The sequence below is a fragment of the Leopardus geoffroyi genome, chromosome A1, assembly GCF_018350155.1.
Source record: "Leopardus geoffroyi isolate Oge1 chromosome A1, O.geoffroyi_Oge1_pat1.0, whole genome shotgun sequence".
In the NCBI taxonomy this organism is placed as follows: Eukaryota; Metazoa; Chordata; class Mammalia; order Carnivora; family Felidae; genus Leopardus; species Leopardus geoffroyi.
In genome coordinates, this window is record NC_059326.1 from 213159016 (window position 1) to 213183872 (window position 24857).

Below are 24857 nucleotides of genomic sequence, written 5' to 3' on the forward strand. Positions count from 1 at the left end.
ACTTCAAGAAACTTATCCTACAGATAATATGTATAACTATGTGTATGTGCATGTGTGCATGCACATACAAAGCCACTCAACATAGGACTGTTCTTAATAGTAAAAAGCTGAGAACAGCATAAATATTGAAAAATGACAGACTATTTACATAAAGATGGCATATCAGCATTACAAAATACTATGCAGCCACACTTGAAACAGTATCAACACTTTATTAAAAAATATTTTCGAAAATATGTTTTTTTATAAAATAAGCAAGACGTACATACTTCTACATATTATCAATATACTTTTAGCTGGGTGGCAGAATTATAGTAACTTACTTTCTGCCCTGTGATTTTCTATTTCTCTCAAATTTTCTTAATACTCATGTATTATAATTAGCAAGGAAAAGTAATACAAGCTTTACCTGCAGATGCAAGAAATTCCGGTACCTAATATTTGCATTGCCCTGGCCCATTTATACTGTGCATTCACATCATTTTCTCCAAATAAATACTATGTTTGCATTACCAACTTACAAAACTCAGGATAAATGCTTTTCATTTTTCACCAGTCTCTACTACTATCTCAGTGAACTCAATGCCATAGCCAATAACATAATTACATTCTGATCTGTGGTCAAAAAGTGAAAGCAGCGCTTTGCTTATGCAAAGAGAAGGGGAAAGACAACCATGGCAGCAAGGAGGAAAAACATGGTGTTTACCCTACAAGCCTCAAATCTCCAATCTTATCCACTACAGGAAGCAGTAGCTACTTGTGTTTCATCAACTTTTGTTTATCCCTGTGAGAACTGTGTTTTATTATCTGTTTATGCACAATGCTCTATTGCTTGGGTTGCTGAATAAGCCAGGGTATCAGAGCAGGAAACTGAGGTAGATGCTTCAATGTTTAGATCCTGTCTAACCATATCTCAACAGCAAGAACTGGGAAGTCGAGCTCAGCATAAACAAGCCATTTGCGATAAGCACACTTATGATTCCCTATAACTGCTCAGCTTTGAGCAGTCAAGATGCAGTATTTAAGAAAATGTGCCATTGCTCTACACTGTCTCCTTCAGAGAGAGCCCTAATCACATATGGAGAAAATGTTTTGTATCTGTGATCTTCATGGCCTTCTTAAACACCCTCCATCACAGGAACACTGGGAACTTCCCCAGATCCATTTTAAGAAATTATATTCTTTCAATCATATGTGTTGGTGGATCTCGAACTTCTACAAAGGAGAAGCTTAATGGGCAGTCATCTGGAAGGAAGAGGGGCTGGGAACAGTAGCTTTTAAAATGTTTTACCTCAATTTACAGTAATAGTTGTTTTACTTTCACACTATAACCCATTACAAACACATGTGTAACATGCATAAATATATACACACATACAATTACATTTCCAAAATAAAAGTTTTATGAAATAATACACATGCAATGTGTAATACACTTTGACATGTTCTATTATGTTGATATATTCTAGTCTATTCTATTAAAAATTATGCCCAAATCTCAGTAACATTCTTCCAATAGTCAATCATGGTGGCAACCTGCAGTTGGAAACACACTGAGGAGGGGTCTTTAGGGCCTGGATTTACAACCATCTGGAGGACTGGAGAGAGCTATGCTCACTCCCAAACAAGTCTGTTGCCATCACCAGTATGAGGCATCTGCTTGCTGAGTTCTCAGAGAAGAAAAGCGTGAGAACTTACAAGAAGTCCCCAGAGTGTTCAATATCACAGATTTCTAAAACCCTTTTTATGGAACCAGATCTATTGAGGTAATTCAAATTACTGGCTTTCTCATGACCTCGTTTTGACACCTTCGAGGGAGGGGAGACTGGAAGCGGTATAAGCATTTACCGTAGGAAGAGCTGTTGAAGAGCTCGATGTTGAAGAAGGCGTAGTCTCCACTGGTCATCCCGTGCTTGTGCGCTGCCAGCATGATGCCCCGGACCGTGTCACTGCTTGCACACATGATCACCACTGGGGAAGGAGGAACAAACAACATGCATGAAACACCCCTTCCCAGAGGATAGTGGGGACGCGGAAACCAGGGGAGGGAGACAGGGTACTAATATAGCCTTTAAAGCATCTCCTCACTCATTACTTACTAATTACAGAGGGAATGAATAGTAACTTTACAGTGGAGAAAGCAAGCGGTCACCGGCATAACTAAGTGATGGAAGCCAATATCATCAACCATGGGAACACATTCATGAGCTTACACCCAGGATCCAAATGTCAGATGGGCAACATAAATCTAATCAGGAGAGAGGCCAAAAACTCAACTTGGGGGACAGTCTATAGAATAGTTGTCCTCTGCTCATGAAAATGATCAGTTTCATGAAAACAAAGACAGCCTGACGAAATGTTCTAAACTAAAAAGACTTTTAGGAGCAGAAAATTAAATACCGTGTGTGATTCTGGATCCTAAAAAAAATAATAAAAAAGTGTTGCTATAAAGGGCATTATTGAGACAACCAGAGAAATCTGAATAAGTCTGTAAATTAGATAGCAGTGTTGCGTCTGTGTTCAAGTTTTTGCTTTTCATATTTATACTGTGGTTACGTAAGTGAATGCCCTTGTTCTTAGGAAACACAGACTTAAGTATTTAGGGGTAAGGGAACATGATGGCCCTACTTCTCAAGTGGTCCATAAAAAGATCATTGTGTGAGAGTGTGTGTGTGTGTGTGTGTGTGTGTGTGTGTGTGTGTGTGTGTTTGAAGAGGAGTAGGAGGAGAAGGAGGAGGGGAGAGATTTGGAATGAAAGCATATGTGGCAAAATGTTAATAATTGGTAACAATCTGGGTGAAGGCTGTGCAAAGGTTCTTTATACTTTCTTACATCTTTTCCAAAAGTGTAAAATTACTTCAAAATAAAGTTCTTTAAAAATACCTCAAATGTATCATCAGATTTACCCAATATAAGCCAGTCAAGTGTGTCAATTGCTTTTAATACTTAACAGCATGGAAAATACATTTTCCTGAAGAAGCAAACTGAATGGTTTGAGGGAGAACAGTCATTTGGCAAATCAGGATTCAGTGAGGGGTATAAGCTTTCTGCTGTCTGAATTTTGAAACATTTTTCTCAAGCTGTCTCAACGTATATAGGAAATAGTTAACAGAATTCCAGGCCCCACCTCATGTTGTCTCAGCTTATACCCACACTTGTCAAACTTGAGAAGCTTTAAACAGCTCCAGAACATTGTAGCTACATCAGCCAACAGTGAAGTGGGTACCTGGCCGTTATCTAGTTAATTTGATCACTGTTGATGGCCCTGGTCCATCAAAACACAGACCACTGTGTTTTGCTGCATACATGGAAACAGAAGCCCTGGAGAGGTCTGGGGGCTATAACCATATTATCACCATGCGTGCAGCCCTCCGCGATGTACACGTTCTTTGAAAAAGCATGGGTGCTGAAAGACGTAAAACAAACCTATGTGAAGGTTTACGCACTTGATATTCTGTTTACTGTGCATGTTAATTCAAAGTGTTCAATCATGACTCTGACATTTCTTACCACAAAAGGGCTCTGTGTGCAGGGTAAAAGCTCTGAAAAACAAGTTTTAACAATACAAAACTCCTAAAGGTCTATAACTGTGGGGATAGGTGTTATCTGTGCCTGGAAATATTGTTATATATTTGGAATAAATAGTCAAATTCCAAGGTGCCTTAGCAAGGAAGCTTTCAAAGAAACTCTTCATCGCTCATTATGACCTAGACCCTTGTTTTAGCTCTGATTCAATTCTCAACCCTGGAATGACAAAAGAGCCATAGAGTCCTACAGAGCAGCCAATAAGGACAAGACTGAGGCTGGACCAGTTTGAAAAGCACAGATTCCAAGAGTGGGCATCTGCAGAAGGCCCTGGGAGGCTCTGGCTGACTGTCCAGTAGCTCTTATCAGCTTTTGATCAACTGATCATAGTCTGGAGCTTGGCTCTAAACCCCTGGATATAGAACCTGATTCTGTCAGCACATAAAAAATAGAGTCATTGCTTAGAGGCAGAGTCCCAATAACCTAACTCAGATGTTTTGGGTTTTTTTTTTTTTTTAATGGTTATTCATTTTTGAGAGAGAGACAGAGAGTGCGCAGGGCAGGAGCAAGGAGAGAGGGGGACACAGAATCTGAAGCAGGCGTCAGGCTCCGGGCTGTCAGCACAGAGCCCGATGCAGGGCCTGAACCCACGAGCCATGAGATCATGACCTGAGCCGAAGTCAGACGCTTAACTGACTGAGCCACCCAGGCACCCCCTAATTCAGATGTGTTTAGGTACCCTGAGACGCAGATTACTTGATTTCAATGATAACCAGAGTGGTCACGAACACATTTGTGTCAGCATATACCTGGGCATGCCAACTGATAAGCCAAATTGTAAGGTAGTAGAATGTTAGTGAGGATGAAATCAGACTCAGGGACGTCAGTTGGAGGATTCAGCCACCCAAAGGCACCAGGCCATACAAGTGCTATACCTGGCCCAGGTCCGAGCAGGCTGTGTCGTTAGGCCAGAGCACAAGCTTCCCCAAGTCCTGGACAGGCTATGTCCAACACCTGCCCCTCTATCACTTCTTTGTCTATTTTTACAGTCCTGGCCCATCTCCTCCCTATTCCTATCACCACCAAGACCAAACCTTCTGACAGACATATTCTTTCTTTAAAATGTCAGTACAGGGGCGCCTGGGTGGCGCAGTCGGTTAAGCGACCGACTTCAGCCAGGTCACGATCTCGCGGTCCGTGAGTTCGAGCCCCGCGTCGGGCTCTGGGCTGATGGCTCAGAGCCTGGAGCCTGTTTCCGATTCTGTGTCTCCCTCTCTCTCTGCCCCTCCCCCGTTCATGCTCTGTCTCTCTCTGTCCCAAAAAAATAAATAAACGTTGAAAAAAAAAAAATTTAAAATGTCAGTACGTGCTTGGGCTGGGCAAGAGTGACCCACAGCAGCAGTGTGTCTATGTAAGCAGACTTTGATTATTTTTTTTAAGGTTTATTTATTTTTGAGAGAGAGAGAGAGCACAAGCGGGGGAGGGGCAGAAAGAGACAGAGACAAAGGATCCCAAGAAGGCTCTGCGCTGACAGCAATGAGCCCGATGTGGGGCTGGAACCCACAGACGGTGAGATCGTGACCTGAGCCAAAGTCAGATGCTCAACCGATTGAGCCACCTAAGTGCCCCAATTTTGATTATTTTATACCTCATCCACTTTGTGTTGACCATGTAGTTAAACTCTCAAAAAGGAAATCTTAATTTCCAAGTCCATGGACAGGATATTGTTTTTTTCTTGCATAAAACAAACCCATAATGTACGTTATCATCCAGTTTAAGTTGGAACAAGTACTCACAGACACCAGCAGAGCAGAGAGAATGCAGAATCCTTCTCGATCTGTAGGCTGTTCCCTAATCTCTTACGGCTATTTCATTCATGCCTAACTCCACAGCAACTATTTTTAACAACTTGCCTTTATACAATCTGTCGGAAGGTTTAAAATAGTTTTCACTAAAATAGCTTTCTCTTCCTACTCATGTTTCATCAGTTTATATAATAACTAATTAAATTACATACTTATGATAATAAGTACAAGTGGTATAAACACATTTGGCAACAACTCTTGGAAAGGACACGGACAAGTGTGAGAAGAGTGTGGGCAGGAGAAGTATACAACTACCAGCATTCACCAACAGTCAATAAAGTGTACAGAGAAAAAGAGACCTTCAGCTAATCCTACAGGCTGCTTAAATGAAAGTCAATTAAGACAATTTGTGTTGTATTTAAGTATAGTTAAATATATAAATACTAAGTTTTTTGGTCAAATTGTTAAATTTCTGAAAGAGGGGATGATAGTGTGATCCTAAGTTTCTGGGTGTTCTTCATTCTGCTCTATTTTTCTCTTTGCCAAAGAACTTGTGATGTTCCATGGCATCCTCCACCATCTGATTCCCAGTGTCTTCTGTAAGTGACTTCTCACGATCACAATATGTTCTTGCAATCACTCTAAGAAGGGCAGAGAGAGAAGTGCAGAGGGGTGACTACAGAGGTCAATTCAGAGAACCAGAAACAGAGCAGGTACATAACTGAGTTAGGAGGCTATCTTTTCCCCCGGCTCAAGTTTCCATCTGGAGCAACCTCTGAGAGAGTGACACTCCTCATCTCTCAATGGACCTCCATTTATCCCTCTCCCCCCACGCACCCCAGAGGAAAAGGACTAAATTGTTGGATTGGTGAGTCTAAAACCAAAAATGGCATGCTGGACCCAGCCTTTTCTTCCTTCCTTTTTTGGGACATGTCTGCTTGTGGAGGGCACATATTAGAGGAGAAATAATAGCAAATAGGCCCTCTTGGCAACAAAGCTAAATCCATATTTTCTAATACGTTTTACCAGCAGTAAAAACATATTTTCAGAGCACCTGGGTGGCTCATTCGGTTAAGCATCTGAATCTTGGTTTCGGCTCAGGTCATGATCTCATGGATCACGAGTTTGAGCCCCGCATCGGGCTCTGTGCTGCCAGCGCAGAGCCTGCTTGGGACTCTATCTTTTTCCCTCTCTCTCTATGGTCTTCCCCTGCTCACTCGCTCTCAAAATTAATAAACTTTAAAAAAAAAAAAAAAGGAAAAGAGATGTTATGTCATGAAAGTGAAGCAAGATATGCCATGTGCTGAAAATCAAAAATATGATAGCAGAAATTAGAAACCAAAACTTAATAGAAATCTGGGGCATAGTCAGAGGAATATCTAAATAAGGGGAATTTCTTTTTAAAAGACAGGTGGTACTGTCAGAATGGCTAAAATTAAATCAGGAAACAACAGAGACTGGCAAAGTGTGGAGAAAGGGGAACCCTTTTGCACTGCTGGTGGGAATGCAAACTTGTGCAGTCACTCTGGAAGTTCCTCAAAAAATTAAAAACAGGAGGGGAGGGAAGATGGCGGCGTAGGAGGACGCTGGGCTCACCGCGCGTCCTGCTGATCAATTAGATTCCACCTACACCGGCCTAAATAACCCAGAAAACCTCCAGAGGAGTAGCAGAACGGAGTCGCCGGAGCCAAGCGCAGACGAGAGGCCCACGGAAGAGGGTAGGAAGGGCGGCGAGGCGGTGCATGCTCCACAGACTGGCGGGAGGGAGCCGGGGCGGAGGGGCGGCTCGCCGGCCAAGCAGAGCCCCGGAGTCTGGCTTGCAAAAGCGGAGGGGCCTGACGGACTGTGTTCCGACAACAAGCGCGACTTAGCGTCTGGGAGGTCATAAGTTAACAGCTCTGCTCGGAAAGGGGGAAGGCTGGAGGACAAAGGGAGGGAGAGCTGCTGAGCCCCCCGGACGACAGAGCTCAGCTTGGTGGGGAACAAAGGCGCTCGCCAGCGCCATCTCCCCCGCCCATCCCCCAGCCAAAATCCCAAAGGGAACCAATTCCTGCCAGGGAACTTGCTCCCTCCGCGCAAACACCCAACTCTGTGCTTCTGCGGAGCCAAACCTCCGGCAGTGGATCTGACTCCCTCCCGCTGCCACAGGGCCCCTCCTGAAGTGGATCACCTAAGGAGAAGCGAGCTAAGCCTGCCCCTCCTGCCCCTGTGCACCTTGCCTACCCACCCCAGCTAATACGCCAGATCCCCAGCATCACAAGCCTGGCAGTGTGCAAGTAGCCCAGACGGGCCACGCCACCCAACAGTGAATCCCGCCCCTAGGAGAGAGGAAGAGAAGGCACACACCAGTTTGACTGTGGCCCCAGCGGTGGGCTGGGGGCAGACATCAGGTCGGACTGCGGCCCCGCCCACCAACTCCAGTTATACACCACAGCACAGGGGAAGTGCCCTGCAGGTCCTCACCACTCCAGGGACTATCCAAAATGACCAAGCGGACGAATTCCCCTCAGAAGAATCTCCAGGAAATAACAACAGCTAATGAGCTGATCAAAAAGGATTTAAATAATATAACAGAAAGTGAATTTAGAATAATAGTCATAAAATTAATCGCCGGGCTTGAAAACAGTATACAGGACAGCAGAGAATCCCTTGCTACAGAGATCAAGGGACTAAGGAACAGTCATGAGGAGCTGAAAACCGCTTTAAATGAAATGCAAAACAAAATGGAAACCACCACAGCCCGGATTGAAGAGGCAGAGGAGAGAATAGGTGAACTAGAAGATAAAGTTATGGAAAAAGAGGAAGCTGAGAGAAAGAGAGATAAAAAAATCCAGGAGTATGAGGGGAAAATTAGAGAACTAAGTGATACACTAAAAAGAAATAATATACGCATAATTGGTATCCCAGAGGAGGAAGAGAGAGGGAAAGGTGCTGAAGGGGTACTTGAAGAAATTATAGCTGAGAACTTCCCTGAACTGGGGAAGGAAAAAGGCATTGAAATCCAAGAGGCACAGAGAACTCCCTTCAGACGTAACTTGAATCGATCTTCTGCACGACATATCATAGTGAAACTGGCAAAATACAAGGATAAAGAGAAAATTCTGAAAGCAGCAAGGGGTAAACGTGCCCTCACATATAAAGGGAGACCTATAAGACTCGTGACTGATCTCTCTCTTGAAACTTGGCAGGCCAGAAAGAATTGGCACGAGATTTTCAGTGTGCTAGACAGAAAACATATGCAGCCGAGAATCCTTTATCCAGCAAGTCTGTCATTTAGAATAGAAGGAGAGATAAAGGTCTTCCCAAACAAACAAAAACTGAAGGAATTTGTCACCACTAAACCAGCCCTACAAGAGATCCTAAGGGGGACCCTGTGAGACAAAGTACCAGAGACATCACTACAAGCATAAAACATACAGACATCACAATGACTCTAAACCCATATCTTTCTATAATAACACTGAATGTAAATGGATTAAATGCGCCAACCAAAAGACATAGGGTATCAGAATGGATAAAAAAACAAGACCCATCTATTTGCTGTCTACAAGAGACTCATTTTAGACCTGAGGACACCTTTAGATTGAGAGTGAGGGGATGGAGAACTATTTATCATGCTACTGGAAGCCAAAAGAAAGCTGGAGTAGCCATACTTATATCAGACAAACTAGACTTTAAATTAAAGGCTGTAACAAGAGATGAAGAAGGACATTATATAATAGTTACAGGGTCTATCCATCAGGAAGAGCTAACAATTATAAATGTCTATGCGCCGAATACCGGAGCCCCCAAATATATAAAACAACTACTCATAAACATAAGCAACCTTATTGATAAGAATGTGGTAATTGCAGGGGACTTTAACACCCCACTTACAGAAATGGATAGATCATCTAGACACACGATCAATAAAGAAACAAGGGCCCTGAATGAGACATTGGATCAGATGGACTTGACAGATATATTTAGAACTCTGCATCCCAAAGCAACAGAATATACTTTCTTCTCGAGTGCACATGGAACATTCTCCAAGATAGATCATATACTGGGTCACAAAACAGCCCTCCATAAGTTTACCAGAATTGAAATTATACCATGCATACTTTCAGACCACAATGCTATGAAGCTTGAAATCAACCACAGAAAAAAGTCTGGAAAACCTCCAAAAGCATGGAGGTTAAAGAACACCCTACTAACGAATGAGTGGGTCAACCAGGCAATTAGAGAAGAAATTAAAAAATATATGGAAACAAACGAAAATGAAAATACAACAATCCAAACGCTTTGGGACGCAGCGAAGGCAGTCTTGAGAGGAAAATACATTGCAATCCAGGCCTATCTCCAGAAACAAGAAAAATCCCAAATACAAAATCTAACAGCACACCTAAAGGAAATGGAAGCAGAACAGCAAAGGCAGCCTAAACCCAGCAGAAGAAGAGAAATAATAAAGATCAGAGCAGAAATAAACAATATAGAGTCTAAAAAAACTGTAGAGCAGATCAACGAAACCAAGAGTTGGTTTTTTGAAAAAATAAACAAAATTGACAAACCTCTAGCCAGGCTTCTCAAAAAGAAAAGGGAGATGACCCAAATAGATAAAATCATGAATGAAAATGGAATTATTACAACCAATCCCTCAGAGATACAAACAATTATCAGGGAATACTATGAAAAATTATATGCCAACAAATTGGACAACCTGGAAGAAATGGACAAATTCCTGAACACCCACACTCTTCCTAAACTCAATCAGGAGGAAATAGAAAGCTTGAACAGACCCATAACCAGCGAAGAAATTGAATCGGTTATCAAAAATCTCCCAACAAATAAGAGTCCAGGCCCAGATGGCTTCCCAGGGGAGTTCTACCAGACGTTTAAAGCAGAGATAATACCTATCCTTCTCAAGCTATTCCAAGAAATAGAAAGGGAAGGAAAACTTCCAGACTCATTCTATGAAGCCAGTATTACTTTGATTCCTAAACCAGACAGAGACCCAGTAAAAAAAGAGAACTACCGGCCAATATCCCTGATGAATATGGATGCAAAAATTCTCAATAAGATACTAGCAAATCGAATTCAACGGCATATAAAAAGAATTATTCACCATGATCAAGTGGGATTCATTCCTGGGATGCAGGGCTGGTTCAACATTCGCAAATCAATCAACGTGATACATCACATTAACAAAAAAAAAGAGAAGAACCATATGATCCTGTCAATCGATGCAGAAAAGGCCTTTGACAAAATCCAGCACCCTTTCTTAATAAAAACCCTTGAGAAAGTCGGGATAGAAGGAACATACTTAAAGATCATAAAAGCCATTTATGAAAAGCCCACAGCTAACATCATCCTCAACGGAGAAAAACTGAGAGCTTTTTCCCTGAGATCAGGAACACGACAGGGATGCCCACTCTCACCGCTGTTGTTTAACATAGTGCTGGAAGTTCTAGCATCAGCAATCAGACAACAAAAGGAAATCAAAGGCATCAAAATTGGCAAAGATGAAGTCAAGCTTTCGCTTTTTGCAGATGACATGATATTATACATGGAAAATCCGATAGACTCCACCAAAAGTCTGCTAGAATTGATACATGAATTCAGCAAAGTCGCAGGATACAAAATCAATGTACACAAATCAGTTGCATTCTTATACACTAACAATGAAGCAACAGAAAGACAAATAAAGAAACTGATCCCATTCACAATTGCACCAAGAAGCATAAAATACCTAGGAATAAATCTAACCAAAGATGTAAAGGATCTGTATGCTGAAAACTATAGAAAGGTTAAGAAGGAAATTGAAGAAGATTTAAAGAAATGGAAAGACATTCCCTGCTCATGGATTGGAAAAATAAATATTGTCAAAATGTCAATACTACCCAAAGCTATCTACACATTCAATGCAATCCCAATCAAAATTGCACCAGCATTCTTCTCGAAACTAGAACAAGCAATCCTAAAATTCATATGGAACCACAAAAGGCCCCGAATAGCCAAAGGAATTTTGAAGAAGAAGACCAAAGCAGGAGGCATCACAATCCCAGACTTTAGCCTCTACTACAAAGCTGTCATTATCAAGACAGCATGGTATTGGCACAAAAACAGACACATAGACCAATGGAATAGAATAGAAACCCCAGAACTAGACCCACAAACATATGGTCAACTCATCTTTGACAAAGCAGGAAAGAACATCCAATGGAAAAAAGACAGCCTCTTTAACAAATGGTGCTGGGAGAACTGGACAGCAACATGCAGAAGGTTGAAACTAGACCACTTTCTCACACCATTCACAAAAATAAACTCAAAATGGATAAAGGACCTGAATGTGAGACAGGAAACCATCAAAACCTTAGAGGAGAAAGCAGGAAAAGACCTCTCTGACCTCAGCCGCAGCAATCTCTTACTCGACACATCACCAAAGGCAAGGGAATTAAAAGCAAAAGTGAATTACTGGGACCTTATGAAGATAAAAAGCTTCTGCACAGCAAAGGAAACAACCAACAAAACTAAAAGGCAACCAACGGAATGGGAAAAGATATTTGCAAATGACATATCGGACAAAGGGCTAGTATCCAGAATCTATAAAGAGCTCACCAAACTCCACACCCGAAAAACAAACAACCCAGTGAAGAAATGGGCAGAAAACATGAATAGACACTTCTCTAAAGAAGACATCCGGATGGCCAACAGGCACATGAAAAGATGTTCAGCATCGCTCCTTATCAGGGAAATACAAATCAAAACCACACTCAGGTATCACCTCACGCCAGTCAGAGTGGCCAAAATGAACAAATCAGGAGACTATAGATGCTGGAGAGGATGTGGAGAAACGGGAACCCTCTTGCACTGTTGGTGGGAATGCAAATTGGTGCAGCCGCTCTGGAAAACAGTGTAGAGGTTCCTCAGAAAATTAAAAATAGACCTACCCTATGACCCAGCAATAGCACTGCTAGGAATTTATCCAAGGGATACCGGAGTACTGATGCACAGGGGCACTTGTACCCCAATGTTCATAGCAGCACTCTCAACAATAGCCAAATTATGGAAAGAGCCTAAATGTCCATCAACTGATGAATGGATAAAGAAATTGTGGTTTATATACACAATGGAATACTATGTGGCAATGAGAAAAAATGAAATATGGCCTTTTGTAGCAACGTGGATGGAACTGGAGAGTGTGATGCTAAGTGAAATAAGCCATACAGAGAAAGACAGATACCATATGGTTTCACTCTTATGTGGATCCTGAGAAACGTAACAGGAACCCATGGGGGAGGGGGAGGAAAAAAGAAAAAAAAAAAAGAGGTTAGAGTGGGAGAGAGCCAAAGCATAAGAGACTGTTAAAAACTGAGAACAAACTGAGGGTTGATGGGGGGTGGGAGGGAGGAGAGGGTGGGTGATGGGTATTAAGGAGGGCACCTTTTGGGATGAGCACTGGGTGTTTTATGGAAACCAATTTGGACAATAAATTTCATATAATAAAAAAAAAAATAAATAAAAAAAAATAAATAAAAAAAAAAAAAAATTAAAAACAGAACTACCCTACGACCCAGCAATTGCACTACTAGGAATTTATTCAAAGGATACAAAAATGCTAATTCGAGGGACACCTGGGTGGCTCAGTCAGTTAAGTGTCCGACTTTGGCTCAGGTCATGATCTCACAGCTTGTGGGTTCAAACTCCACAGGTTGGAGCCTGCTTCAGATTCTGAGCCTCCATCTCCCTCTGCCCCTCCCCCACTCACACACTGTCCCCCCCAAAAATAAACATTAAAAAAAAATTTTTAATGCTGATTCCAAGAGGCACATACATCCCAATATTTACAGCAGCACTATCAACAATAGCCAAATTATGGAAAGAGCCCAAATGTCAAAGACTAATGAATGGATTAAGAATATGTGGAATACTACTCGGTGATGAAAAAGAATGAAATCTTGCCATTTGCAACAACATGGATGGAACTAGAGTGTATTATGCTAAGCGAAATTAGTCAGAGAAAGACAGATATCATATGATTTCACTTATATGTGGAATTCGAGAAACTCAACAGATGAACACAGGGGAAGGGAAGGAAAAATATGATAAAAACAGAGAGGGAGGCAAACCATAGAAGACCCTTAAATACAGAGAACAAACTGAGGACTGATGGAGGGGAGGTGGGTGGGGGGATGGATTAAATGGGCAATGGGTGATGGGCGTTAGAGGGCACTCTTTGGGATGAGCACTGGGTGTCATATGTAAGAAATGAATCACTGGGTTCTACCCCTGAAGCCAAGACTACACTTTATGTTAACTAACTTCAATTTAAATAATAAATAAATAAATAAATAAATAAATAAATAAATAAATAAATGACAGGTGGCAAATAGGAGAAAAAGAGTAAGAAAAGTAACGTTTTGATCCAGGAAGCCTAGATTGAACATCAAAATAATACAATTCTAAGGAGCGCCTGGGTGGCTCAGTTGGTTAAGTGTCCGACTTCGGTTCAGGTCATGATCTCATGGTTCATGAGATGGAGCCCCGTATCGGGCTCTGTGCTGACAGCTTGGAGCCTGGAGCCTGCTTTGGATTCTGTGCCTCCCTCTCTCTCTGCCCCTCCCCTGCTTGTCTCTCTCTCTGTCTCTCTCTCTCTCTCACTCTCTCAAAAATAAATAAACATTAACAGTTTTTTTAAATAAAATAATTTTTAAGAATGTTAAAATATTGGGAGCAAAAGGAAAATTCTAAAATTTTTCAGGAAAAAAAATAACAGATAACAAACAACAGGTCAAGAATCCAAATCAATTCAGCTTCCTAATAGCAGCAGTGGAATTTAGAAAACAATCCTTCAAATCTTGAGGGAAAACGATTTCCAACCTAGAATTCCATAATAACGTATAAGGGAAGAATGAAGACATTTTCAGTCATGAAAGGTATCAAGCTTTAGCTCTCATCCACCCTTTCTGAGAAACTCCTGGAGGATGTGCTCACCAAAACAAGAGCATAAGCCAAGAAAGACGAACACATAGAGATCTAGACAGAGAGAGATAGGGAGGCAATGGGAGATACAGGGGGGTGTTGGGGAAAGAATCCAGACTGACAGCTGCGCAAACTGCTTAGATAATAACCAAACCGGAACATTTCAGGGGGCTTAAAATAGAGTTGATAGATGATTTAGTTATAAGCTCGTAGGACACTAAGCAAACAATCAAAAACAGACTTTTTTTTAGCCCAAGGAAAACTAGAGCAATAAAGGAAATATCATTGTAATAGCCTATATGGGCCAACTACAAATAGCATTTAGAAGGCAATAATGATATAGACACTGAATGCGGAGCTAACCAAAAATTTTCACACAGCCATTGAAAGGATGGCTGCAAGGAAAACCTTGAGTGTGTGGTGAACACACAGAAGAGAACCAAACTAACATCTTCCACTGGGATGGCAAGAGAGAAAAACAAAAACTGAAATAATCAAAGTAACCTGTTTTCTGGAGGTCTGAAGCCAAATACCAACAGAAATAGCTGCAAGGGTTGAAAATACTTTCCTCTGGATAAAACACCTCGGAATAAATCTAACCAAAGAGGTGAAAAATCTATACACTAAAAACTATAGAAAGCTTATGAAAGAAGTTGAAGAAGACACAACAAAATGATAAAATATCCCATGGTCCTGGATAAGAAGAATAAATATTGTTAAAATGTCAATACTAACCAAAGCAATCTACATCAATGCAATCCCTATCAAAATAACACCAGCATGTTCACAGAGCTAGAATAAACAATTCTAAAATGTGTATGGAACCAGAAAAGACCCCGAATAGCCAAAGCGATCTTGCAAAAGAAAACCAAAGCAGGAGGCATCACAATCCCAGACTTCAAGCTGTATTACAAAGCTATAATCATCAAAACAGTTATGGTACTGGCACAAAAACAGACACTCAGATCAATGGAACAGAATAGAGAACCCAGAAATGGACCCACAAACGTATGGCCAACTAATCTCTGATAAAGCAGGAAAGAATATGCAATGGAATAAAGATGGTCTCTTCAGCAAGTGGTGCTGGGAAAACTGGACAGAGACATGCAGAAGAATGAACCTGGACCACTTTCTTACACCATACACAAAAAGAAACTCAAAATGGATGAAAGACCTAAATGTAAGACAGGAAGCCATCAAAATCCTCGAGGAGAAAGCAGGCAAAAACCTCTTTGACCTCAGCCGCACCAACTTCTTACTCAACACGTCTCCAGAAGTAGGGAAACAAAAGCAAAAATGAACCAAAATGAAAAGCTTCTACACAACGAAGGAAACAATCAGCAAAACTAAAAGGCAACCAACAGAATGGGAGAAGATATTTGCAAACGACATATTAGATAAAGGGTTAGTATCCAAAATCTATAAAGCACTTATCAAACTCAACACCCAAAAACCAAGTAATCCAGTGAAGAAATGGGCGAAAGACACGGATACTCCTCCAAAGGGGACATCCAGATGGCCAACAGACACATGAAAAAATGCTCCACATCACTCAGTATCAGGGAAATACAAATCAAAACCACAATGAGATACCACCTCACACCTGTCAGAATGGCTAACATTAACAACTCGGGCAACAACAGATGATGGCGAGGATGCGGAGAAAGAGGATCTCTTTTGCACTGGCTGGTGCAGCCACTCTGGAAAACAGTAGGGAGGTTCCTCAAAAAATTAAAAATAGAACAACCCCACGACCCAGCAATTGCACTACTAGGTATTTATCCATGGGATACAGGTGTGCTGTTTCAAAGGGACACATGCACCCCAATGTTTATTGTAGCACTATCTACAATATCCAAAGTATGGAAAGAGCCCAAATATCCATCAATGGATGAATGGATAAAGAAGATGTGGTACATATATACAATGGAGTATTACTCGGCAATCAAAAAGAATGAAACCTTGCCATTTGCAACTACATGGATGGAACTAGAGGGTATTATGCTAAGAGAAATTAGTCAGACAAAGACAAAGACATAGGACTTCTTCATATGAGAACTTTAAGATACAAAACAGATGAACATAAGGGAAGGGAAGCAAAAATAATATAAAAACAGGGAGGGGGACAAAATGTAAGAGACTTAAATATGAAGAACAAAGGGTTACTGGAGGGGTTGTGGGAGGGGATGGGCTAAATGAGTAAGGGGCATTAAGGAATCTACTCCTGAAATCATTGTTGCACTATATGCTAACTAACTTGGATATAAATTTTAAAAAATAAATTAAATTAAATTAAAAATAAATAAATAGTGTGTGTGTGTGTGTGTGTGTGTGTGTGTGTGTGTGTGTAGATTGAGGAAGGTTACATAAATAAATTCACAGGTAACATCTGTAAAAAATATGAAATTAAAAATTCACTAGTATGGGAAGTTATGGCTAATATTTCTTTTGAAATTAGCATCATGCGGGGCGCCTGGGTGGCGCAGTCGGTTAAGCGTCTGACTTCAGCCAGGTCACGATCTCGCGGTCCGGGAGTTCGAGCCCCGCGTCAGGCTCTGGGCTGATGGCTCAGAGCCTGGAGCCTGTTTCCGATTCTGTGTCTCCCTCTCTCTCTGCCCCTCCCCTGTTCATGCTCTGTCTCTCTCTGTCCCAAAAATAAATAAACGTTGAAAAAAAAATAAAAAAAAAAAAAAGAAAGAAATTAGCATCATGGAAGGCAACCACTTGTTTCTTTTCTCAGGGAAAGAATTTGGGGATAGAAAAAGCTGCTGATTTGATCAAATACTGTTTTTGCTTCAACCAATATACTTGCCAGCAACAAAAAAAAAAGGAAAAGAAAAAAAAAGCTTTCCTCTGGGAAGTGAGAAATGGGAAATACAAGATAGGAAATTCTTGTTCCTAATAAGGCTTGTGTAATCTTACATTTTTTTTAAGTTTATTTATTTATTTTGAGAGAGAGAGAGAGAGAGAGAAGTGCAGAGAGAGGGAAGGAGAGAGAATCCCAAGCAGGCTCTGCACTGTCAGCATGGAGCCGGATGCAAGGCTCAAGCTCACAAACTGTGAGATCATGACCTGAGCCAAAGTCAGAAGCTTAACCCACTGAGCCACCCAAATGTCCAATCTTCTGACTTTTTAAACTACGTAACTGTGTAACTAACTCCCATAAGATTAATATTTTTTTTTTAAAGAATAAACATTTATTTTTTTTTTCAACGTTTATTTATTTTTGGGACAGAGAGAGACAGAGCATGAATGGGGGAGGGGCAGAGAGAGAGAGGGAGACACAGAATCGGAAACAAGCTCCAGGCTCTGAGCCATCAGCCCAGAGCCCGACGCGGGGCTCGAACTCCCGGACCGCGAGATCGTGACCTGGCTGAAGTCGGACGCTTAACCGACTGCGCCACCCAGGCGCCCCAAGATTAATATTTTTTAAAAATACTTCTTTCTGGCTGTTCCTACGCTATACAACAATGGGTTTCATTTGCAAAACAGAGATTGCACTTTTATTTTTGTTGTTCACAAAGTTCCATCTACTCCAAAGGCTTTCAGAATTTCAGCACTACAACTTACAATGCTTCTTTCTTCCCCTGCTGTGTGTTAGTTATTTTACACTTAACATGCATTCTTTGCTCAAAAATTCTGCTGACCCACCACTTGGTCATTTACCCCAGGCTAATTCTAAAAATAAATGGCTCTTGTACTGATTAAATACTGTTATCTCTACAGTTGTTATGCAGCCCCAGAGTAATGACATATTAATAACTAAAAGGATAAAACTATAGTTCTTCACACAAAAATGTGTGTGTGTAAGACTTCTCGTTCTGCATCTCATAACATGTATAGACAAAACAACTGCTAGCCTCTATTGCTTGAAAAAATCTTTATTTTTAAACTAGCCTTTTTGAAACTAAATTTATTGCTGAGTATAGAATACTGAGGGCAGTAGTAGGCATTAGAATTGAATCAGTTTTAAATAAAGATCATTATTTTTTATGAATATTTACTCAGGTGTGTGTATTTTGGTGATGATATATGTTGGTTAAAGATAAAAGAGGGGGGAAATTTTTAACTATTGATTTCAATGCTAAGTCCCTAAAAGGAATGATTAATGTCCCTTCATTTTACAGTACAGCACATGACCAAATGAAATTTTAGTCATATTATTATTTGAGATGGTGGCATTATCAGTTTTTACCCATTAAGAAATTCAGACATCTGTGATATGATCTTAAAGATGACTTAAGATCAGGGGTGCCTGGGTGGCTCAGTCAGTTAAACCTGACTTCAGCTCAGGTCATGACCTCATGGTCCATGAGTTCAAGCCCTGCATCTGGCTTTGTACTGACAGCTCAGAGCCTGGAGCCTGCTTCAGATTCTGTGTCTCCATCTCTCTCTGCCCCTCTCCCGCTCATGTTCTCTCTCGAAAATAAATAAGCATTAAAAAAAATAATAAAGATTAATTTAAGATCAAAAAACTGCCAAAAATGTTACCTCCAAAAGAGGGGGGAAATGGGAGACTCTCTAGTTCTCTGAAGTTTAACATGGAGTTTTCAAGGACAAAAATGTGGTCCGTCATATGTTTCATACCTGAATGAGCACAAATCCAAACCCAGGATCAGTGTGAAGAGGCCTGATTCTCATCCAACCTCACCGTTTCGGGGAGGAAATTCCACCTCAGAGAAAGTCAGTGCCATGCCCGGCCACACAGCAGCTGAGTGGAGATGCCAAAGCCAGAGCACCTGCTTCTCCTTCCAGGGTTCTTTCCCCACAGCAGGGCCTCACCCCTGCAAGGGCGATTATCATCACATACATAAAATAGTAATAACTATAATAAAACCTCGCATTTACTGAGCATTCAGTGTATGTCTGGCACTGCTTCAGCACATCCCGTGTGTTAGCTCATTTAGCCCTCCCAGCATCCCCAAGATGGGGTGCCCCAACCACCCCTACTTGACCTGAGGAGCCCGAGGTACCGAGGTTTAGCAGCAGCCCACCTGTTTTGCCAGTGAATGCCTGAGCCAGGGCAGGTGCTCTGGGAGAAGTAAGAGTGATTAGTAAAATGTCCCCAGAAAGGGGCGCCCAGGTAGCTCAGTCAGTTGAGCAGTCCAGGCCATGATTTTGGCTCAAGCCATGAACTCTCAGTCTGTGAGTCAAGCCCTGAGTTGGGCTCTGTACTGATGGCTCAGAGCCTGTTTGGGATTCTCCCCCTCACCTCTCTGCCCCTCCCCCACTTGCTCTCTCTCTGTCTCATAATAAATAAATAACCATTCTGGGGGCACCTGGGTGGCTCAGTCAGTTAAGCTTCTGACTTCTGCTCAGGTCATGACCTCAGAGCTTGTGAGTTCAAGCCCCCCACCATGCTCTGTGCTGACAGCTCAGAGCCTGGAGCCTGCTTCAGGTTCTGTGTCTCCCCCTCTCTCTGCCCCTGCCCTGCTCACACTCTGTCTCTCTCTCAAAAATAAACATTTTTTTAATTACATAAACAAAATTTTTTTTAATTTTTTAAAAAGGTGCCCAAAGAGAGCTTTGTTATCAAGCAACTTTCTCTCCTGAGGGTACAGAAATGGGGGGTGGGGGTGAAGGCTTAGGAGAGAAACTTTGGTTGTATATTTCTGAATATTTATATTTCCACCAGGTCACTGCTGGAAATGTATTTCAGAGTAAGCATGGTGGCCTTATCACCTGTAAAGCATACAGTTCAGCCCAGCAAACTTCCACTACTAAATTCAAACGTAGAAGAAAAACATAGAAGCAGCAGCAAAAAGACCTGGGAACAGCTCTGAGGCTCCCGGATTTAAAATAATCGGCAGCACCAGACTATAACCCAAGGCCTCTGAGCCCCCAGGCCTACCAGGGCACTGGTTCCTCTCTACCCCTCGCCTCAGCCACACCATTGTGAGGCTGAGGGGCCTGTCCTCCTCTGGGCTGACCGCTCCGCTAGGCCAGGAATCGCAGACCATGTGTACATGGCTCACCACCACCAGCATTTAGACCTTCAGGGCTTTGGCAGCATAGACGCCTAGGCGGATCGCGGCCCGCGCCCTCAGGGTAACACGCCCCCGATTCCCAGCCCTTCCCGGCCTCGAAAGCCAGGCCCTGGAAACGCCTGGCCCTCGAAAGTCAAGAGCTGAAAAACCAGGTCCCGAAGAACAGAGGAACCCGAGGTCTGCAGGGGTCTGCGGCAACCTGGGGACAAGGAGAGGGGAAAGAAGTATACGTGGGTTTCTCCGCCGGGCGTGGCGAGTCCGCAGTGGTTGGACACAAGTGCCCTTTTTCATAATCAGCGAAACCGGCGCCCCGCCTGCTTGTCTGGCAGGGATTCGGCGCAGACAGACTGGAGTTCAACGCTCAAAACTTGGCGGTGCATCCCCACTGTCAACACCTCCCGTCTCCTCCCTCTAAAGAGTGCGTTCACTCCGGAGTCGAGTCCGAGTGGCCAAACTGGGCAAAAGGGATTGCTACAGCGCCATCCTCCGTGGAGCCTCTGCCCACTCTCACCTGTTCCTGAGGCCCCCAGCTTCCGGTTGCGCTGTGTCCCACGGCCAGCGTCCAGGCGCCTGGCCTTGCCAAATCGTGGGCTAGTCCTGTGTTTGGCTCAGCCCTTCTCCCCTTTAGTTTCCCCGCGTGGGGTCGTGGGGTCGTGGGGTTGTGGGGTCGTGGGCAGCTTTGCCCGCACTGCACCACTGACAATCCAGGCGCGTGCGCGCCGAGGGGGAGCAGAGGTGGGATTCCCTGAGCACCGTGCACCCCAAACCTGACACCCGGAAGGAGGGAACCGCACTTTACTGGGACCTCAGCCCACCTTCACGCAGCCTACGCTGCTGTAAAAGGGGCCTTATTGGGGGCATCTGCAATTAGGTATCCGCGACCACCCGCTTCTCCACCCGCTCGCTGTAGCCACAGCCGCCATCCTCAACCTTGAGCTTTGTTCAATTAGGTGGCTGTTCAAACCTCCACAGACCCGGCGAGAAAACTTGGGGGGGTACACTTGGAAAAGCAGCACAGCGCCCGCTTCTCCAGCGCTCTCTCGCGCAAAGCCTCAGTCAGGACGCTTTAGAGACCACGGTTTCGAACGCACCGGGGGTGGGGGTGTTAAGTGAACCTGAGTCCAGACACAACGAGGCATTCTTGGTGGAAACCGCAGGAGCTCATTTATAAGGGGCAGAGAAGAAATGAGAAGGGCGAAACAATGACCCTTTAAAAGAAAGCTGGGATTTGTGGAAGGAGCAGCCAGGAAAACCGCACAACCAAGCTAGCCAAATAGTGGCGAGCCAGCAGTGAGTCCGCATACGCTTCCGCACTAGTGGGGGGCGACACGTCGGTAAACGACTGGGCAACAAGTTCTTTCGGACTTGAGACGTTTTCACACCATGTTTGGAGCAGGGCATCGGAGTGCGCCCCCAATCACTAGACTGGCGCTGGTGAAGGGGGAGGGAGGAAGAAAAGCCCAAGCGGTTCGACAGCACCTGTCGGACCTGGTCAAGCGGGAGCTGCAAGCTCAGACGCCCCTCCCCCAGGCCCTCTACATTCACCCCGAGACCTGGAAGGGCGATAGTCAAAGGTTGTCGCAGCCAAACAGCGCACGCCCCGGCGAATCCCCGTGTGAGCGATCTCCCCCTGTCCTCTGTGCAGCAGCGGGTAGTGGACTCCGCAGAGGAGCGGACGGGTACGTAGGGAGAGCCGCCGAGAGCGGTAGGGTTAGGGCCGGAAGCCCGGGGCGCGCTCCTGCTCACCTCGCTCACTGGCCTGGATGTAGCGCACGATGTCGTCCAGATCCAAGTCTTTGGTCTCATCGAAATTGTAGGCAGACGTATGCAAGCCCTCCTCCTGGAAGACTTCGTGGACCCCTTCGAGGGTGAAGTAGCAGTTCCGCTCCAGCTTGTCATCGCTGTAGACCAGCGCGGCGCGGCTCCACTGGTGGTGGCGAAATAGGGCGAGCATCATCTCACCCATCTTAGCGTATGCGGGTGCCACGCGCGTGAGGTGTGAGTATTCCGTGTCCTTATGCTGGAAGCCGGCGGCTAGTGCCCCTGCCGACAGCATAGGCAGGTCCCAGTGCGACGCAAGCCGGGCCACCGGCGCTGCTGCGTACTCGCACACCGGCCCCAAGATGAGATCCGGCTTGGCGCCGCGTGCCGCCGCCACGCGGTCCACCAGGCTGAAAAGTGCGCGGTTGCCGCAGTCCGAGTCTTCGTAAGCCACATGGAAGCGAGTGCCGGGTGGCAGAAGCCGCCTTTCGGTCCCGTTGCCCTCCACGCTGCGCAACGCGTATTCGATGGCCGGCCGCACCCGGGCCAGGGAGAACAGGTAGGAGTCGTCCTGGGGTAACAATACCAGCACCTCGATCTTCTGCGGCGGCAGCGCCTCTCTCTCCTGGCGCCCTCCGCCGGGGCTGGCGCCCTCGCCGCCACCGCCACCGGTGCTGCCGACCAGCAACGCCCAGACAAGCAAGACGCACTCGGAGAAAGTGAGCACCAGCAGGGACGGCATCGTGCCGCAGGAAAGCGCTTGCCCTCGCTGCCGACTCGCCCTCTGCCCCCCACCCACCCTTCCTCTTTCCTCCCCACTCTTCTCTGCGAGGTCCCTGCGCCCCCTTGGGCGCTCTAAGAAAATAGAATATCCCTTTCACTAACTTAACAAAAGACAGAGAGGAAGAGTCCTTTGCAATGTCACTCGTTTAAAAAAGGGAGAGAGAGAGAGAAGGAAGAAAAAGTTCACCGCGTGTAAACCTGTACGCCTGTAATATATATATATATATACTTATAAATAAATAAATATATATATATATATGTATATATATATTTGCCCTCCCTTTATATATACTATTTTACTTAGAGGTGGCTTCTTATTTGGGCGTTGCTAAGATTGCTTTTGAAAGCGTATTTGTAAAAAACAAAACAAAACAAAACAAAAAAAGGAAAGAAAAGAAAAAAAAAGTTAGACTTGTCCAAGTGCTTGTAATTGACGGTGCATCTCCCCCGCATTTGATCTCATTGATTAGCGCCGGTTCCTGGATCCATAGTCCGCGTTTAAATAGCGTGGCAGCGGCGGAGCGTGTTACCACACAAGGCGCTCCGAGGCTGGGCTTGTATTTCCAGCGGGTGGGGTGGGTGGGGGTAGGGAGTGATGGGGGCTGGGCTGGGGGAGCCTCTCATTAACATTCTTACATCAGGGCTCCTCCCCGCACCCCTACCTTCCCACCCTTCCCGGGTCCCTAACCCCAACAGCTCCCAGCTACCCCTCGGCCTTGGCCTTAAAGCCGCAGTCGCCCTCGTCCGCACCGGCGGGAGCCCCCACCACACCGCACCACCCCTGGGGTCCCCCGCCTTACCCTGGCCGCGCACGCGGCAGCGCTTTCCCCAGCTCCAGGCTTTACACAGGGAAATGTGTTTGATAGTAAAGAAGTGCGCACAGGCACACACACACACCATGCAAAAAATAACTGGATTAGAGGAAGGGGGTGGTCCTAGAAATTTGTAGTTTCGTTGCAGAACTCCGTAGGTCCCGCTCGCTCTCACCTCTTTCTCACTCCGGCCAAATTCCCTCCTGACGCGCCAACTCGGGGCGGGCACCGACCTTCCTGGTCCCTTGGCGCAAGGTCAGGGAACAGGGACCAAGGTCCCAGGGCAGACGGCTCGATCGAGGACCCAGAACTCCCAGCTAGCCGAGGCGTTACTTACACCCCTCCCTACCCCGCTTTCCCCTGCTACGCGCCCGCGTCCTCCCCCTGGGCCACGCGGGTTCGCGCTGGAGTCATAGCGTTTCCAGGATTCCAGTGTCCCCGCGCAAAGCCCCTCAGCCGGCGCGCTGCAAGCAGAAAAGCGAAACTTGTTGCTCCCAAAGGCGAGCGAAGAGTTCCGCTTCTCCAAGTGGCGAATAGTTTGAAGAGCATCTCCGAAACGTCCTCAGGGTTTTGTTTGCCAAACCAGGTAACTAAAGAGACCTCCCTAAATCGTCACTCGAGGGTCCCCTGGGTGCAGCAGCACCACCCTCCGCTCTAACCGCTTCTCCTCGCCAGCGCGCGACACACTGTGCTCCGGGTTCTGCACTGCCGAGAGAGGTCCTGTGTCGGAGACCTAGGCTTGCCACTGGTCACAGCCACAACGGCAGTGGGAACAAGGATGGAAACGGCGGTGAAGTCCGCGGCCAGAGGAGCCTCGCGGAAGTCCGCCGCGCTACATACAGGGCAGGTCCAAATGGAACTTGACCCGCTGAAAGTGACAACACGCCGAGGTCATTTGCAGTGTGAACGTGCTACATTGGACTGGGGAATTCTGATACTTAAAGGCCACAAATTAAAATAAGGTGAAAATGATTTTAAATGGGCTTTCATTAGACTGGGTGTCTGTGTCCACGAATTTCTATTAGTCTTAGACCAACGCCCTCTTTCGGCAGAAACTTGCAGCCGACTGACTGCTATCGCCGGTGCCACCGTCCCAGGCGCTGCATTTGGTTGGTTTGTTGTTGGTTGTTCTTTTCTTTTCTTTCTTTGTCCTTTCTTCCTTTTTTTTTTTTCCTTTTAAACACGGAGGCCGCAAACAGCAATCGCTCTTATTTGTGACGGTG

At 44.7% G+C, this 24857-nt stretch overlaps 1 protein-coding gene across 4 annotated transcripts in view; it reads right to left on the reverse strand.

Annotated features, from left to right (window-relative positions):
- NPR3 (natriuretic peptide receptor 3) overlaps nt 1-23799 on the reverse strand; it is a 99178-nt gene extending 75379 nt beyond the window's left edge. For 2 of the 4 annotated variants that reach the window (XM_045440881.1, XM_045440873.1), the window contains exons 1-2: nt 22025-23612; nt 1849-1971 (exon numbers count right to left, since the gene is read on the reverse strand). In XM_045440881.1, coding sequence (XP_045296837.1) covers nt 1849-1971; nt 22025-22781 — 880 coding nt within the window. In that variant the 5' untranslated portion in view covers nt 22782-23612. The other 2 variants (XM_045440890.1, XM_045440898.1) reach the window with 2 other exon arrangements.
- Nucleotides 23800-24857: the final 1058 nt, after the last annotated feature.